The 17,763-nt window shown below is 36.2% G+C and overlaps 1 protein-coding gene across 1 annotated transcript in view; it reads right to left on the reverse strand.

The window, feature by feature from the left end:
* LAMA2 (laminin subunit alpha 2) overlaps window positions 1–17,763 on the reverse strand; it is a 475,613-nt gene that overhangs the window by 341,977 nt on the left and 115,873 nt on the right. Inside the window, exons 10-11 of the mRNA XM_047102999.1 lie at window positions 16,229–16,389; window positions 2,237–2,377 (exon numbers count right to left, since the gene is read on the reverse strand). Of these exons, the coding sequence (XP_046958955.1) occupies window positions 2,237–2,377; window positions 16,229–16,389 (302 nt within the window). The remainder of the gene's footprint in view (window positions 1–2,236; window positions 2,378–16,228; window positions 16,390–17,763) is intronic.

Genomic DNA, 17,763 nt, shown 5'->3' on the forward strand with positions numbered 1-17,763 from the left:
TTTTTGGAAATAAAAAAACCCCTAAAACTACAAAAGTTTAGAAAAATATAAGAGTTGTGGAAAATATGAAATTTATCATATGTACTCATTATAGATTCTCATTATTTTCTTGATGGTTCTAGGAGTTTGAATAGTAATACGGAATAATCTAGTTTTATTGATCCAATGCTTTAAAACATTTTTTTAAATGTTTTACTTGACATTTGAGAGAGAGACAGCACGAGCAGGGGAGGGGCAGAGAGGCAAAGACAGAATCTGAAGCAGGCTCCAGGGTCTGAGCTGTCAGCACAGAGCCTGACGTGGGGCTTAAACCCACAAGCAGTGAGATCATGACCTGAGCTGAGGTCAGATGCTCAACCAACTGAGCCACTAAGGTGCCCCGATCCAATGCTTTTAAGAAGTTATGATTCCAAATACTTCTTTCTTAAAAAATAGAAATTCATTCAAAGTTACACGATGATTATAATGTTATACAAATTATCAGACAATTGGATTCTCAATTTCATATTTTCCATTTCACTAATAATTTCCTGTTGCTTATGGAAAAGAATATTTCAAAAGGTATTACATATATTTGTAAAGCAGAGGAAGAAAAGAAGTACAACATGCAAGTGCATGAAAGGTAGCTTTTCATTTAGTATTTCCAACCTTCCCCTTAATTAAATTTCGATTTTGAGGCTTGAGAACATTTGAATCCACCAGCTTGTTGCTATGGCCACAGCTCAAAATACTATACCTAGTCCTTCCCATGGGGTCAGAGTACTACAGAAACTCATAGCCTAGATCCTTGTCCCAGAAAAGGAAGGAGCCTTAAAGGAAAAATCGGAAACACACGCGGTGATTTGCTTTTCCATCTTTAGACTCTGGCCAGGAGTGGGTATACAGCTGCAATTCTAATTTAGACTGTCCTACCTAGCTGGCACAAAACACACAATACTGAGCTTTGTGGCTACCAGGGGCCTACTTAGATGTGTGTGAGTGGCTTGGTGTTGTGGGTGACGGGGAGCAGAATAGTGATGATGATAATATGTGCATGAAGTATTTTTAATTTTTTTTTCATGTAGAGGTCATTTGATTCTCCCAAAGCCATGCAGTTGCTGGAACTGCCACGGTCCAAAGAGAAAGACCAAATAAAAACGTACTGGCTAGTTAGATCTTCAGATAGAGGCTACCTACTTCCTTCTCTCCCCCTTTCCAACAGTATCCTTCAGGCATTCTAGGACAGACCAGTGAGATTCAGAGGAAGTTCTTACCAGAAAGCTGACTGAAATGGAAATGTCAGTGGACCTAGATGCTGAACACCAAGGCTGAGTGCTACTTCTGCTCTTCCGCTAATCACAAAACTTTGATACGTTAACAGAGCAGTCTAGAGGGTGGAGTGAAACTCTACAAACAGAGGAGGAAGTGGGCTAGAGATGTCTACTTGCTGTTGGTTCTGTGCAATCTGCTCTGGAGGCAATATATTTGACGGTGTATGGATTCAAATTCAGAAATGAGAGTACAGTCAGAAAGTATTCAAAATATTACAGCGGAAGGAGTGGTTGAAAGGTAGTTCCTTGAAATAACGATCTTTGTAGAACACAACTCTGGTCAAATCACTCCCCTGATAAAAATCCTCCGGTGGCTCTCCAAGTATAAGAATCCAACTTTGCATTCTCAACCCCAGGTGGTAGACTTTCTCAATCTCCTCTAGGCTTCTCTCTCTATAGCTTGTTTCCTGTCACTCTGCAGTCTTAAGAGCTGCCACACAGGCTATTCGAAATTCCCTGAGGGTCCCATTTTCCTCTCATACCTCCTCTATAGAGACACAAACCACTGTGAAGAGTTGCAAAAGCAGTGAGGAACAATTTTTCTTAATTTGTATATCAAAAATATTGGTGAATGGAATACATAATTCTTCATATCACAATCTGATCCTTTCTCTCTATTGAATCATCTGCCCCTGGGGCTGTATAACAACGTTAATTCCATTACTGCCTCACACAGTAATCATGGACACTGCAAAGGCTAATGTTTGTTACTTCTAAGAGATTCCAGGCCACACACTGCTACAAATAAAACCTTAAAGTCTTTGATCAAAGGTACGCAAATAGCATTTGAAAGAATATTCCATCACTGTTTCGTGATAACTGTAAGAGGAACTCACTACCAGAAAAAATTGTTTAATTTCTTACAAAAAGAACAATAGCAAGGAGGGCTGTGGAACTGTGTACAGAATGACAAGGCTATTGCTTACATGGCCATAGGTCCAGTAGGAGCTCTGACATCTGTTTGAAACCCCTGAACAGAAACACTCGTCACAACCTTTATGATTATCCTCTTGCAAGTTGAAGAAGCCGGATTTACAGCGACTGCAGTCCCCACCTTCAACATTCTCCTATAAACAGAAACACAGGTGCCGTTCAAGATTAAGGACTGTCTTTATTTCGTTCCGTTTAGGGAAGATACACTGTGGATTTTTCATTTTACCTCTCAACCGAATTTAAAGTATAATGACATTTTAAAAAATCTACTCAAAAGCTCCTTATTAAGCTATATCTTTTCGAACCACACTGATGGGAAGGGATATTGGATACTAATCTGTTGTAGTAAAAGCTCCAATTTTGTTCTTCACGTATGTCAAGAGTGTGGAGTAAATACCACGATAAATACAAACAGCAAGCCATACTGACTAAAATGGAGTCAGTCTGGTTCACCATTCTCTGTTGTTGAACTACTTCTGCTTAGAACACATGATATATGATAAAATTAGAGAATTAAACTAATGGATGTATGACAGACTGTTGATATTATACAGATGGCAAAACCCTTTCTACGTTACATAGTAAAAATTCATATATTTGAGGCAAGCATAAGAACCTGGCAAGGAGAGAAACTGGGGTGAATGGCCATAGATTCCCTTGATGGGACTAAGCAGAAAAAGAGGAAAGTTTTGCTTGGTTAATATTCACAGTGTTTCCCTTAATGCATTGGAGTAGCCAGTTAATCATATAGTAATATTGTGGGAAAAAATGAATCTCGTTCAGTGACTGCTCAGATTGATATCATTAATTCTAGTCCCAATATCCTGAAAAATTTTTTGTGTATAGATGGGCCTCTCTACTGTGGACTCAGGCCAGAGAAAGCTGATTATCTGATGAAAAATGGGGAAAGCTGTAATTTCTCAATGAAAAGAACAGTTAATCTTGACTAATAACTTCTAAATAAAGGCTCCTTGCTTTCTAAGAAACATATTCTCAGTATCCTTTACACCTGCATTGGCTCCATATCTTTCCTCTTATTGAATTCCCTCATTACCTTAATTCTGAAGCTTCTTCTCCTTAGAGGCCTTCTCTCTCAACTGTGTTCCCATAGCCCTTTATACATTGCTCTATGATAACCACCAAAAAAGCATAGCTATATCTTCCAGGATTGTTCACTTCAGTTGTATACCATAATCTATTCAGAGGTAGAAACCTTATCCTACTAATTTTTATAGTATCAGAAAATGGTACAACACGGAGCACTAACTAAATAAAATTTTATTAAACTTAAATGAATCTCTTGGTGGTTGTGTTTTTCATTCACACAAGGTGCTATGCATATAGTAGATGTTTAATAAAATTATTTTTGAATAAACCCAAATTTGGCAGAAGATAGGGTTGATAAAATCTAAAAACATAGGAGAAAAAATAGAAGAGAGGACAAGAAAGAGTGTGAAAAAAGTGAACTTTGTAAGAATAAACAAATAAAGTAGTTCTCCTTGTATCCAAGAGAACAATGCATTTGAAAGTCACTTTTTGACTGTTAATTTTTATGACCCACTTGGGACCACAATCACTTCTATATTCCTGGGAACCTAAACAAAGGGGTGTCTCATGGCCTGTGTTCACATGTCAAATTTCAACGTCTTGATATATACACAAATGGAAATCATTGCTACTGACATTCTTTCCAGTTTTTACTACTAAGGTAGATTTCAGATATTTTGAGATAATAAATGTCAGCAAAACTAATCAAACTAATTTCAGACCTGTGGTGACAAATAAGTCCCCAAAGCCCTGAAGCTGGGAGACTCTTCAGAAGAATACACAGGCAGGAAAGATGAAATATCACTATAATTATAATTTAGCTTATCCCATTGAGGACACAGTGCAGCTGTTCTGTGCACTGTGTTCTCATGCACTTGGTCTAATCTACTTTTCGTTTACTCTAATTTGAAAACTTGTACAACTACTTCTCTGAGATTCAGACTGAGTTCAACAATTTGAAATTTTCAGACATTAGTTACATATTCCTGATTTCTATTTAACCTGGTAAAATAACCTTGAAAAATATGATTAAATAGTTTCAATATTTATTTATGAATAACCAGAAGCAACACATTAGAGTAGGGATTCTAAAGACTATAAAGATGGATAGGTCAAGGTATGTCTTTATTTATTTTAATATGCAATTTATTGCCAAACTGGTTTCCATATAACACCCAGTGTTCCTTCCAACAGGTGCCCTCCTCAATGCCCATCACCCACCCTCCCATCCCTCTCACCCCCCATCAACCCTCAGTTTATTCTCAGTTTTTAAGAGTCTCTTATGGTTTGGCTTCTGCCCTCTCTTTTTTTTTTTTCCTAATGTATGTGTCTTTAAAGGCCAACATCTAGAGGTGAGTAAACTGATACATTTACAATCCACCAGAAAGCAAGGCAGAATAATATCATGCAACTCATTAATCAATTAAATTATGGGAACACAGAAGGAGGGACTAATTGTGCTATGAAGGCTTGAGGACGCTTTGTGGCAGGAGTGAAATTTGACCTGAATTTTGAAGCATGGTTTAAAAATTCAACCTATTGGATCATGTCATCTGCAAAAAGCGAAAGCTTGACTTCATCTTTGCCAATTTTGATGCCTTTGATTTCCTTTTGTTGTCTGATTGCTGATGCTAGAACTTCCAGCACTATGTTAAACAACAGTGGTGAGAGTGGGCATCCCTGTCGTGTTCCTGATCTCAGGGAAAAAGCTCTCAGTTTTTCCCCATTGAAGATGATGTTAGCTGTGGGCTTTTCATAAATGGCTTTTATGATCTTTAAGTATGTTCCTTCTATCCCGACTTTCTCAAGGGTTTTTATTAAGAAAGGGTGCTGGATTTTGTCAAAGGCCTTTTCTGCATCGATTGACAGGATCATATGGTTCTTCTCTTTTTTTTTGTTAATGTGATGTATCACGTTGATTGATTTGCGAATGTTGAACCAGCCCTGCATCCCAGGAATGAATCCCACTTGATCATGGTGAATAATTCTTTTTATATGCTGTTGAATTCGATTTGCTAGTATCTTATTGAGAATTTTTGCATACATATTCATCAGGGATATTGGCCTGTAGTTCTCTTTTTTTACTGGGTCTCTGTCTGGTTTAGGAATCAAAGTAATACTGGCTTCATAGACCTACCCTATGACCCAGCAATAGCACTGCTAGGAATTTACCCAAGGGATACAGGAGTACTGATGCATAGGGGCACTTGTACCCCAATGTTCATAGCAGCACTCTCAACAATAGCCAAATTATGGAAAGAGCCTAAATGTCCATCAACTGATGAATGGATAAAGAAATTGTGGTTTATATACACAATGGAATACTACGTAGCAATGAGAAAAAATGAAATATGGCCTTTTGTAGCAACGTGGATGGAACTGGAGAGTGTAATGCTAAGTGAAATAAGCCATACAGAGAAAGACAGATACCATATGGTTTCACTCTTATGTGGATCCTGAGAAACTCAACAGGAACCCATGGGGGAGGGGAAGGAAAAAAAAAAAAAAAAAGAGAGGTTAGAGTGGGAGAGAGCCAAAGCATAAGAGACTGTTAAAAACTGAGAACAAACTGAGGGTTGATGGGGGGTGGGAGGGAGGGGAGGGTGAGTGATAGGTATTGAGGAGGGCACCTTTTGGGATGAGCACTGGGTGTTGTATGGAAACCAATTTGTCAATAAATTTCATATATATATATATAAAAAAAATCACAAAAAGAAAAAAAAATGCCTGCTGAGGGGATAGTTTATGGAAAAAAACTTATTCTCTAAACTTAAAAAAAATGATGAAAATAAATTCATCTCTTCTTCAAAAAAAAAAAAATTCAACCTATTGGAGAAGATAAAATGAGAGACCCATGTTAGCAATGATATTGGAAACAATAAATAATTCAAAGAGTAGAAGGTTCATTCATCATTTATGCTTTCAAAACAAACATACTGGGGGTGCCTGGGTGGTTCAGTCGGTTAAGCCTCTAACACAGTTAAGCCTCTGACCGTGGCTCAGGTCATGATTTCACAATTCTTGAGATCAAGCCCCACATCAGGTTCTGTTTGTGCTCACAGCTCAGAGCCTAGAGCCTACTTCAGATTCTGTGTCTCTCTGTCTCTCTACCCCTCCCCCACTCGCACTCTGTCTCTCTCTCTCTCTCAAAAATAAACATAAAAAAAATACTGAATACTTCTGGATGCAAAGCACTGGTTGGGGACTTGGCTTCCAGTGTCCCTGTCTGCATATAATGAACTTTTAAGGCTACTCCTGAAGAAATAGGGATCTTTTCCTTTAGGAATTAAGTTATTCAGCAGGAGGTAAATTACCAGAACTATACCTGAGGCACTTAAGTTGGCAAGAACCAGCAAAATGGCTATGAAATGGGGAACACTGGTACAAAGAACTCTCTCATGGTGCAGTAAAGGGTTAATTCAATATGTTTGGAGTGCTCAAACCCTGAAGATACTGAACTGAAAAGACTGTCCCTTGACCAGCTCCTGGGAGACAACCTATAAGCCCTTGTAATATTCTGTGTGATAAAAATAGCTTTGTATACCCGGGACCAGGGGTCACACCAGATAATTTATGCTAACAATTGATTCATGGTGAATGTCTTCTGTTGTTTGCCTGGAACCCTGCACCACATTTATTAGCTCACAATGCAATTTATGGTGAATGCCTAGTTTTGTCCACCAGATGCCATGAGCTACACTGTATCTCTAGGAGTACTGGAGACTGGTCAGTCATATGAGTGCTCCATTATCTGTGTAATTGACCTCCCAATAAAAACCCTGAACAGGAAGACTTGGGTGAGTTTCCTTGGTTGGGAATACTTCCTAAGTGTTGTCGTACATTGTTGCTGGGAGAAATACTCTCTGTATGATGCAACTGGGAAGGATAACTGGAAATTTGCACTTGGTGACTTCTAGACTCTTCCCTATGCTCCTTTGTCCTTGCTGATTTTAATCAATATTCTTTTATTGTAAAAAACCATTACCATGAGTGTAACAACTTTTCAGAATCCTGTAAGTCCTTCTAGTGAATTATTGAAAATGAGTGTGGTCTTGGGAAGCCCCAACACACCGTGGCAAAAATAATAAGGTGATTATACCTGTAAAAACATGTTACCCAAAGTAATAGTTTCTTTTGTTTATTGTGACAAATCTTCAAGCCAAAATATTTTAGACCTTTTTACAGGTCCTCATGCTAATCCTATTCTATACCCTCATGCTCACTTCAACCCTCTTCACAAGTAATGATCCATTTCTATAAGATTTGAATAGACCTTATTTACGATTGCACAGCATGTCAGCTTATTGCCACAACTTTAAGTTTCTAGACTCCTACTTGTTTAGTCTTGAGTCTACACCATATTTTTTTCTTTAGTGAGTGATAGCTCCTATTCAGATGGAGCTTGATTCATTCGAATGAAAAGTGCTTGGTTCTGATTGTTCTCAGGTTCTTCAACAGATAAATATTAAGCCAAAAGTAAATAGTAAATATGGTGAATATAGTACCTACTTATATATGTGTCCTCATGGTCTAATTAAAAGGGTGTTTTGAGGCTGGCAGGAAGACGAAGTATTGGTGACAAAATATTTTTAGATCATCAGAACTCTGCTTTCAGGTCATGTCTCAACTTGTATAGAATTAATTAGTTATATTAGGTTCTACTTCCTTTTTCCTTTTCCAATCTCCCTTGAGAGAGTATATCTAAGTAATGTCTTAATTGAGGATTGTGTTTCCAAAGTTTTCTTTAAAACAACATAAGCTTCTGGGGCGCCTGAGTGGCGTGGTCAGTTAAGCGTCCGACTTCAGCCAGGTCACGATCTCGCGGTCCCTGAGTTTGACGCGAGAGTGTATAATTAGATATGTTGTGGCCATCCTACAAAATATTCATAATAACTGCCCTTTTTCCTTTGGTACTCTTTTCCTCTGAAAACATAGTTGAATTAGTAAAACCTTATAAGGTTCTTTTTTCTTAAAGTCAGATACTGTTGGGTTGACACCAATTTTCTTTTTGCTAGAGTTTCCTCAACACAGCGTCTCTCTAGAGAAATGGAGTCACAATCGCTTCCCTGCCTCCATTCTCATGAAGCCGCCTTCTTATAAATTAGGTACAACTTCAGCAGTACATGTTTAACTGTTGATTGTTAGTCAACTGGGAATTCTATTGACAAAGTTACCAAGAGGATCTCCAGTGACTATTTAAGTTATGTTTTGTGATAATTGCTTCAGGAATGTTGCAGTCATGCTTGTTTTGGGGGGTGTTTGTAGTCAATTACAGATTTTCCTCTGTTTTGCCCTTCATTCTAATGCATCCTAGTATTTAGAGAAGTTAACAAAAGAAGGATAATTAGCTAATCAGCACTATTTGTTGAGTGCTTACTCTTTAAGTACATTGTTCTGTGGCTAAATAATAATAAATAGTGGGTAGGTTAGGGAGACAGAGAAAAGAAAAAAATCATTCTCACTTTTTACAAGTTCAGCTTTTAATATTACAAAATTGATTAACATATTTTTTTTTAACTGTGGCTGTTGTAAGAGACAAATTCCTGTATGAGCTTTTTATGCTAAAAAATTTACATCTGTAGTTTAGATTCAGGATCAAATATATAAATTGAAAGCCTTTTGTAGAAATGCCCAGGGTTCAAGCCTAACAAGTTAATGAGGTGATCATTTCTGTATAGAAATGGAAAAAAGCAATATACAAAACCATTAAAAATCTTAGCACACACCACAAAAATCCAATTAGAGGAAAAGAATGAAAACTTACCTCTACTTGTAAAAAGAAATACAAATAAACAGAAAAAGTAATGAGTAGGTATTTATGATGATCCCTTATACTTGCACAAGGCTTCACTGCTATAATTTCACCGACTGAGAGCTAGGCAAGAAGGATTTAATATCATCATTTTCTAGATTAAGAAATATGAATCAGCCAATTTAAGTGATTTTCAAATCTTCACAATTGTTTAGTTTCCTTTCTACCTTCTTTTTTATGTATGAGTCACTGTCAGCTTATTGATTGATGAAGAAAATATATAACAGATGTGAGATATTAAATAGATTGCAAGTTGTGAAGATACCATAAAGGAAAGACAAAGATGTTACAAGTGATTATGGCAGAAGCATGATATCTATGGGAGATCTAGGGTCCCAGCTTTGCTAAGAAAGGGAAGCAAGCCTTGAAAATTGCCTAGTTAAGCCAAGGGATGGGCCAGGTGTGAGGTTTTCCCACCCATCTAAATAGACTCTGAAACTCCAGAGTTAGGAAGAGCTTGGTGCCTCAAAGAATGTAAGCAAGACTGGGAGACAGTGACTGAAGCTCAAGAAAATTCTGGGAAGAGAGCCCAAGGTCAGATCACAAAAGCTTTTGGGCCAGTAAGGACTTAACTGAAAATGCAATAAAAAAACCAAAGCAAAGCACAATGAAATACACACTTTGATATCTAATCTTTTACTTCACTACTTATCTTTCTATTATAAGACTTTGATAAAAATAAAAGGACATGTTCCAACCTAGATCAAGGTCAGTTTATATTATGTATCAGAGTCTGAAATCCAACTGACTTTGATAACATGACACCAAACTTCAAAAGAGCCAATTTCTAGCCTGTGGTACTTAAAATAAATACAAAAGTCGAAGAGCATTTACATTCAAGTGACTTATATATCTGAGAATGCTTGCCTCTTTTAATGCACAAGAAGATAGAGAAATTTCAAAAATTTTAATAATGCAGAAAAATTAGTAACTATTTTCATGTCTTGGGCTAGCATTGTTTTCGTATTTTGAAATATAATGAGGATGTTATTCATTAATATCATTCCCTAAGCAAGAATATAACAGAAAATCTATGTGTAAAATTGATAGTAGTTGATATATATTAAAATTTTCATTTACCTCTTTTCTAATTAGATTTTATTTTCTTTTGCTTAAAGAAATTTTAAATTAGGAACTATTTTAAAGCACCAGAAAAGTATGTATGACAACTAGAGGTTAAAAATATTAACATTTTTTTCATGTATGCTTCAGATATATTTTTAAAGAAATACTTAGGCACATTTGAATCTCACTTCATTTCTGTCCTGTTCCCTTTCCATTTTCTCTAGAGTTAACTACTCTTCTGAAATTTATATTTGTGTGTTTTCACTCAACATACAATTGTTTTATGTCTTACAACTTTACACAAATGATAACATGATGATATTAGTTTTCTTCACTTTACCCAAAGTTTCCGAAATTAATCAATGTTTAGACATGTGAACCTATTTCACTCACTTGAACTGTTTCTTGTGTCAGATTTTATGAATATATTACACTTCATTTTTCTTACTAATTTGTGGATATTTAGATTTTTTTCTAATTTTTATTTGTATTTATTAAATTTATTATTTATTAAATTCATTTTTTACTGATTTAAAATTTTTTTAAAAATCAAATGTTTATTTATTTTTGAGAGAGAGTGAGACAGAGTGTGAGCAGGGGAGGGGCAGAAAGAGAGGGAGACACAGAATCCGAAGCAGGCTACAGGCTCTGAGCTGTCAGTACAGATCCCAACGCAGGGCTTGAACTCACGAACTGTGAGATCATGACCTGAGCCAAAGTTGGATGCTTAACTGACTGAGTCACCCAGGCACCCCATAATTTTTATTATAACAAGGAGGTATATGTTGAACATCTTTCATTTGCTTCTTTCTACAAATTGTACACGTTTCTTTAGCATGAATGTCTACAGTGGAGTTGGTGACTGACAGGACTTCATTATCTTAACAATACTAGATGCCCTATTGCCTTCCTAAGGTTGTAGTACTAATTTCCCCAAATGACAGCAGTAGTAAACATTTCCATTTCTACAGATTTTCACCAGGATTGGATAGTATTAGCTACCTCCCCATTTAAAATTTTATCTTAAAAAAAATCAAATAAAGATTTAATCTTATGTTCTTTGATAATCTCCTTAAAAAGTATTTCCATTTTAAATATGTATTTCTAGGTATCATATAGGTTTTGCTGCTTTTCTAAATATTTTCATTACATTTTATATTTAGTTATCACTGATATATAGAAATGCTATTGTGTTTTATAGGTTGATTCTTGCATTCGGCAAGCCAGTAGAACTCTCTTCTGGGTTGAATATTCTTCTTTCTAAAGTATATGCATCATTGAGCAGTTTTTTTCAATGAAGTTGGGCTGTGAATGGTAAACACAAGCAATAATCTGATATTTGTCTCTAGCACATAGGATAGATACATATTTGTCTCTGGTACATATGATATGTATGATAAAAATATAGGATATCTAATATATTTAACACTTTTTCGCTCAATCTTGACCAGTGGGCAGGCTTTCTACTAGGAGCTTGGTGGTGAATTTCTTTTTTATATTCTTCAAACAGAAAATATATAATTTTCTTTAACTCTTGACAATTCTTCTCTCCATAATGTCTTGGATATTCTTTCTCCCCTATTTCATCTAATAATCTCTTCTGTGGTGATTGCTGCTAAACTTAGGTTGAATTTTATCCTTCCATTAGCCATGCCACTTAGGATCTCATATTTTTATTTTGTTACTTCTCTATGTCAATTTATAGGTAATTTCCTCAGGTCTGGATTTCTAATTCTTTATTAAGCAGTTTCTGAACCTTTGCTCAGCCCATTCACTGAATTTTAAATTTCAACTATATGAAACTTTTTTATTTCTAGAAGTAAATATTGACTTCTTTTCCAAAGCTGCTTATTCTTTTATGTTAATATAGTGGCCTATTTTGTATTGTTTTTTTCCTATTCTTTTTTATTGTTTTATGTTTGAATCATATTTTTATGATTATGTATTTTCCACATATTTTTATGATTTTTATCAGATAAAAATCATGATAAAAATCATAAAAATATGCTCATATATTCTTATGTTTATACATTCTTTCAGATTATCTGATTCTTTCTAGTTCTTAGTGTACAAACATTCCGACTTTTGTGGCTTCTGATTTCATTTTGTAGTTATTTTCCTTTTGTGCAGTACACGCTTTTATGGTGAGCTCAGTATCAGGTGAGGCTATACTCTTTCCTATGGGGATACCACTCACCTGACTTGTTGAAAATTTTTAGAATAAAGGGAGAATAAAACTGACCCTGTTCCCATGAAAGACACAGGTTTGGGTGTTTGATTCCTCACCACACACTAATTTTTCTTTACCTAGAGCCCCAAAGGAAAAAGAAAGTGACTATTGCCACTTCCAGCTTGCAGGTGGAATTTTCTAGCGCCTATTTCACTGTCAGGGGACAATTCCAGAGTCCAAGCTTAAGTGAATTCTGTTTTAATTTCTCTCTGTGATTCCAATCCTAATGTCAATTCCCAGAGAGGCCATTCAAACTCCAAACTTTAACCCGCATTTTTGGATTAAGACCTTCCTTGCTCAGCTTTGCTTGGGTTTATGCTTAACTTAGATTTCCCTTTAAAAGGGGAGCTTTCCCTCCCTTTAACTTAGAATTCCTAACATCAAGGGCTTTCCCTCTCTTTCCTGAATCAACATGATTACAAATTTATTTTCTTTGTTTCATCCAGAATACTTATATTTAAAGTGCCAGAAGTGGTGCCCATTTTTCTCAGTATGATATTTTACCAGAGTGCTAACTATTTCAAAGTTATAATAGAAATAGGGGAGCCTGGGTGGCTTAGTCAGTTAAGCATCCGACTCTCTATTAAGATTCAGGTCATGATCTCACAGTTGTGAGATCAAGCCCCCTGTCTGGCTCTGTGCTGACAGTGCAGAGCCTGCTTGGGATTCTCTCTGTCCCTTTCTCTCTGCCCCTCCCCCACTCACTCTATGTCTCTCAAAAATAAATAAATAAACTTAAAAAATAGAAGTTTTAAAAGTTATAATAGAAATATATTTAGACTTAAGACCTTATAACAAAGTGCTTTCTTAAAAGATCTACGTACTTCATTAAGTATGATACTTTTTCCTAATAACAATTATGAAAAACTACTACATGTAATAGTGTCATGGAATAAATGTGCATATGTTTACTGGTTAATATGCATTTTGGAAATGAGCCCTTGCATAGATCTCATTCTAATTCTATTTGAATTTAAGTCTCCAGTATCTTAGCTGCTCAATAAAGTATTATTTGTTAAATGCCACTTTGATCGATCCATGTTGTTTTAATCAACTGACACACCTATATGAAATCATTTTTATGTAAAACAGAACGAGCTACCACATTTCCTTCTACATTAATAAATATCTGTTCAGTATTAAAATTATATGTGTATCTTATTGGAACACTGGGTACTTATTATTTTTATAAACAAGGGGCTATAGGTAATTAATTATAGCACATTACATGCATACATATTATGATATGATTCATTTTCTATATGCATATAATTAGTGATTTTTTTAATTATGTAGATATCTATTAAAACCTGTTTTTTGCAAGTTTTTACCCTAAAAAAATTAGTTTATAAGAGCTTATAATCATCCATTTGAAGTACCACACAGTTGAAAGGCAACTCGTGTAATGATGCTATTCACTTAATTGTTCATTCGCTTATGTTTTCTTAATTGCTATATATAGTGGTTGTTTTTTTTTTTAATTTCTTTTTTAATGTTTTATTTATTTTTGAGACAGGGAGAGACAGAGCATGAACAGGGTCAGAGAGAGGGAGACACAGAATCTGAAACAGGCTCCAGGCTCTGAGCTGTCAGCACAGAGCCCGACGTGGGGCTTGAACTCCCATACCGCGAGATCATGACCTGAGCCGAAGTCGGCCGCTTAACCGACTGAGCCACCCAGGCGCCCCAGTAGTTGTTTTTTTTAATGGTTTTTTTTTTTTTGAGAGAGAGATAGAGAGGACAGGGGAGGGTTAAGAGGGGTGGAGAGAGAGAGTTAGGGAGACAGAGGATCTGCAGAGAGCCCAATGAGGAGCTTGAACTCAAAAATTGTGATTTCGTGACTTGAGTCAAAGTCGGGACAATTAACAGACTGAGCCACCCAGGTGCTCCTATTGTTGTATTTTAATGTCTTGTAAAGCTTCCAGTGTCTCTGTAGGAGGCATTTTTCTTAACCAGGATTGTAATCGCTCTACAAGACAGGCAGGCAGAGGGCAGGTAGAGGGCCCGCAGCAGCTCCGGGGGCTTTCTGGAGTTCTGCATCCCTCACTCACTCGTTACTCTCTCCTTGCAAACACCAGGCATCTATGGTGTGTGTATGCAGGGTGGGTGTATGAAAGCATTCCCTTTCTCTTTTTCCAGTTTGATTTCCTATATCCTAGAGACTCAGGAGGTTTCACTCCCATTTTAAACTCAGCTTTGCCTGTCCTGCATTTGAACAAGTGATAAAAATTAGAGATCTTTGTGGAGTTTTGTGAAAGAAATAAAATTCACACATGCTTCATTTTGGTAAATGTTAGAGAAAATGAACTAAGCCCTTAGGTTTGCCCATAAAGAGGTATCCTTAAACAAGGGATCGCTGACGGACTGCTACGTGGTATTGGTCTATACTAATTTGTCATTTCAAATAATACTGGAATAAAATGTACTATATCTAGAAAATTTACTAGTTCCAGTACAAGACAACTTTTACCATAGATTACGGACTTCCTACCAATTTACACAGACAGGAGTTTTACTGTCTAAGTAGTCAAGAAAGGCACCTAAATTACCGATGATGTATACCAATTATGCAACTATTATAATATTTAGCTTGTTATTTCAAACATTATTGTCCCAATAAATATGCATGTCACATTAATACTAATATTTACTTCTTGTGTTATACTTTACATTTTTTTTAATGTTTTTGTTTATTTTTAAGAGAGAGAGAGAAAGAGAGTGCGAGCGGGAGAGGGACAGAGAGAGGCAGGCAAAGAATCTGAAGCAGGCTCCAGGCTCCGAGCTGTCAGCACAGAGCCCAATGTGGAGCTCGAACCCATGAACTGTGAGATCATCACCTGAACTGAAGTTACATGCTTAACCAGCTGAGCCAACCAGGCACCCCTTGTGTTATACTTTAATGTTTGCATGCACATGCACACATACAACAAACGTAAGCATATAATTTATAGCTTCCTAGGTAAGACTAATGAATGAATAAAAATTCTTCATAAGGTTCCAACCATGATTGAGAACAACAAAAAAAAAATGAGTAACATTCATTTTTATATCAGTATGACATTCTAACGTTTTCAATGGATTTTTCATTCTCTAAACTAATGTAGATAACATTGTTTAATTCCAGTGTTTTGGAACTGATTGCTATAGCTAAAGGAAATCAATTCTATCATTTTAGACTTGTGCATGTCTCCATTTCCTCTATGTGTATAAGCTGTAGCTGTAATGTATCCCTTGGCATTAACATGATGAGCTATTAGGCTGGGGGTATGTACAACAAATAAAGTCATATTTCTGAAAGTACTCTTGGGAGGAAATACTGAGGCTTTAATCAATTCCACTACGGCTTCTTACATTTTTGCTAATAAAACAGAAGAATTTGAATATGGTATTTGCTGACAATCTGGGTTTAAACTTCAGAAGATTACTCAAAAGTCTGGAATACAACCTTGGACGAATTATTTTCAAAATTAAATACAAAGCTATGGTATATTTGAATGTACAGTAGTTTCTCAGGCTTGCTTTTGTTGTGCTGTCTATTTTTAAGTCAACAGACTAGATGGGTAATGGGAGAAAAGTGGTTTTGCTATAAAATGTCACCTATTCTTAAGGTGACCTGGCCTTCATGCGTTTGTAGGTTTTTAGACAAATGGGAGGTGCCTTGCAGCAGTGAACCTGGTTGTAAAGACACACGAGTGCCAAATATAAAGTAGTGGAGGTTTACAGGAGAAGTTGTTACAATTTGCTTAATGCCAACAGACACAGAAGAACAGAGAAACAAAGGAAAGTGACCTTCTGTCTTGACAGTGGACATTACCAGAATGTATAACGCACCTTGCAGTTACAGGGTCCAAAACAAGGGTCCTCATTTGCGCTCCCTGCGCCACTGCAGTTACAGGGTTTGCAGTCTGGGTAGCCAGTGTAGCCCCTGGCACATCGATCACAACTCACGCCTCTGAAGCCAGGTTTGCAAGGACAAGACCCAGGTGCCAGACCTAAGGGAAGATAAGGCACATATGAACACTTCAAAAACAAATACATAATCTTGTTCCTGAGGTTTTAATTATAGTAACGTTTAGATTCTATTTTGACACAAACGTTAGAAAACTGATGTATATCAGTAAAGAAAAGAGAAAATCACAAGGCATAAGGCTCACTTAGAAGCTGGCTACAATTCGCTAACACAGCATTTTGGGGTATCATTGAAGATGTTAAGAATAATAATAATAAAAAAAGATAAAATCTCAAAGCATCTACCAAAACTAATGTCACAGAAAAACTGTCACAATGATCAAGGACTAATTTCCATAACTGACTGAGGACACTCGATGAAGAATAAGCAGTGACTTGTGATACCTGTTGGTTCATAACTCAGACTACCATGAGATGGAAACTGTCTGGGGAGCAAAAATATACTTAAACCAAAAATAAAAAAAAACAATAATCTAAGTATGACATCACTGACTATAACAACAACAAAAAGACTGAGGGTTCATGTGAATAGACATTTTGAGGGTAAGGAAGGAGAGACATGAAAGCAGTTTAAATTTACTTTTTCTTTTTAAACAGAGAAATGCAGAAGACAATTTTTATTCTTGTCTTTGATTAGAAAATAGAAAAATACAGATGAGTAAATACAAGTTTCTGACTTTCAGAATCTGGAAAAATATAAGAGCAAATCAGTAAAATATAGCCCACTCAAAAAAGGAAAGGAAGGGAAAAACAAGCAAAGAAATGTCACAATGTGAAAGCACACAGAAGGACAGAAAGACTGTCAGACCCACACGCCAACCATGTGTAAATTTCACGGTCTTACTGCTGCTATTAAAACTATGTGTATGGGGGCGCCTGTATGGCTCTGTTGGTTAAGTGGCCGATGTCGGCTCAGGTCACGATCTCACGGTTTGTGAGTTTAAATCCCTCATTGGGCTCTGTGCTCATGTCTCAGAGCCTGGAGCCTGCTTTACATTGTGTATCTCCTTCTCTCTCAGCCCCTCCCCTGCTCATGCTCTGTCTCTCTGTGTCTCCCAAAAATAATAAAATAAAAACGTTAAAAAATTAAAATAAAAACTACGTGTGTGTAATGTTCAGAAGAGATACATAAAATGATAAGAAATATTAAAAGTGAAAGAATGTTAATCTACATTAGGAAAGCATACAGAAATGTAAAAACAGTTGTATTATTAGTAATGGCCAAAGTAGAATCCAATTAAAATAGATTCATTAGGACAAGCTCTCATTTTACACTGATGAAGATGCAATAAAAAACACATTAAGTTATATTTATACACCATAGAAGCACTGATTTTAAGTACAAAAATATATAGACAACAGAAGATTTGGGGGCTCAAAAAGAAACTGGCCAAAAA

This window comes from Lynx rufus, unplaced genomic scaffold (assembly GCF_022079265.1).
Source record: "Lynx rufus isolate CCGP_SWC_20201006 ecotype Redwood Valley unplaced genomic scaffold, mLynRuf1.p SCAF_6, whole genome shotgun sequence".
Lineage (NCBI taxonomy): Eukaryota > Metazoa > Chordata > Mammalia > Carnivora > Felidae > Lynx > Lynx rufus.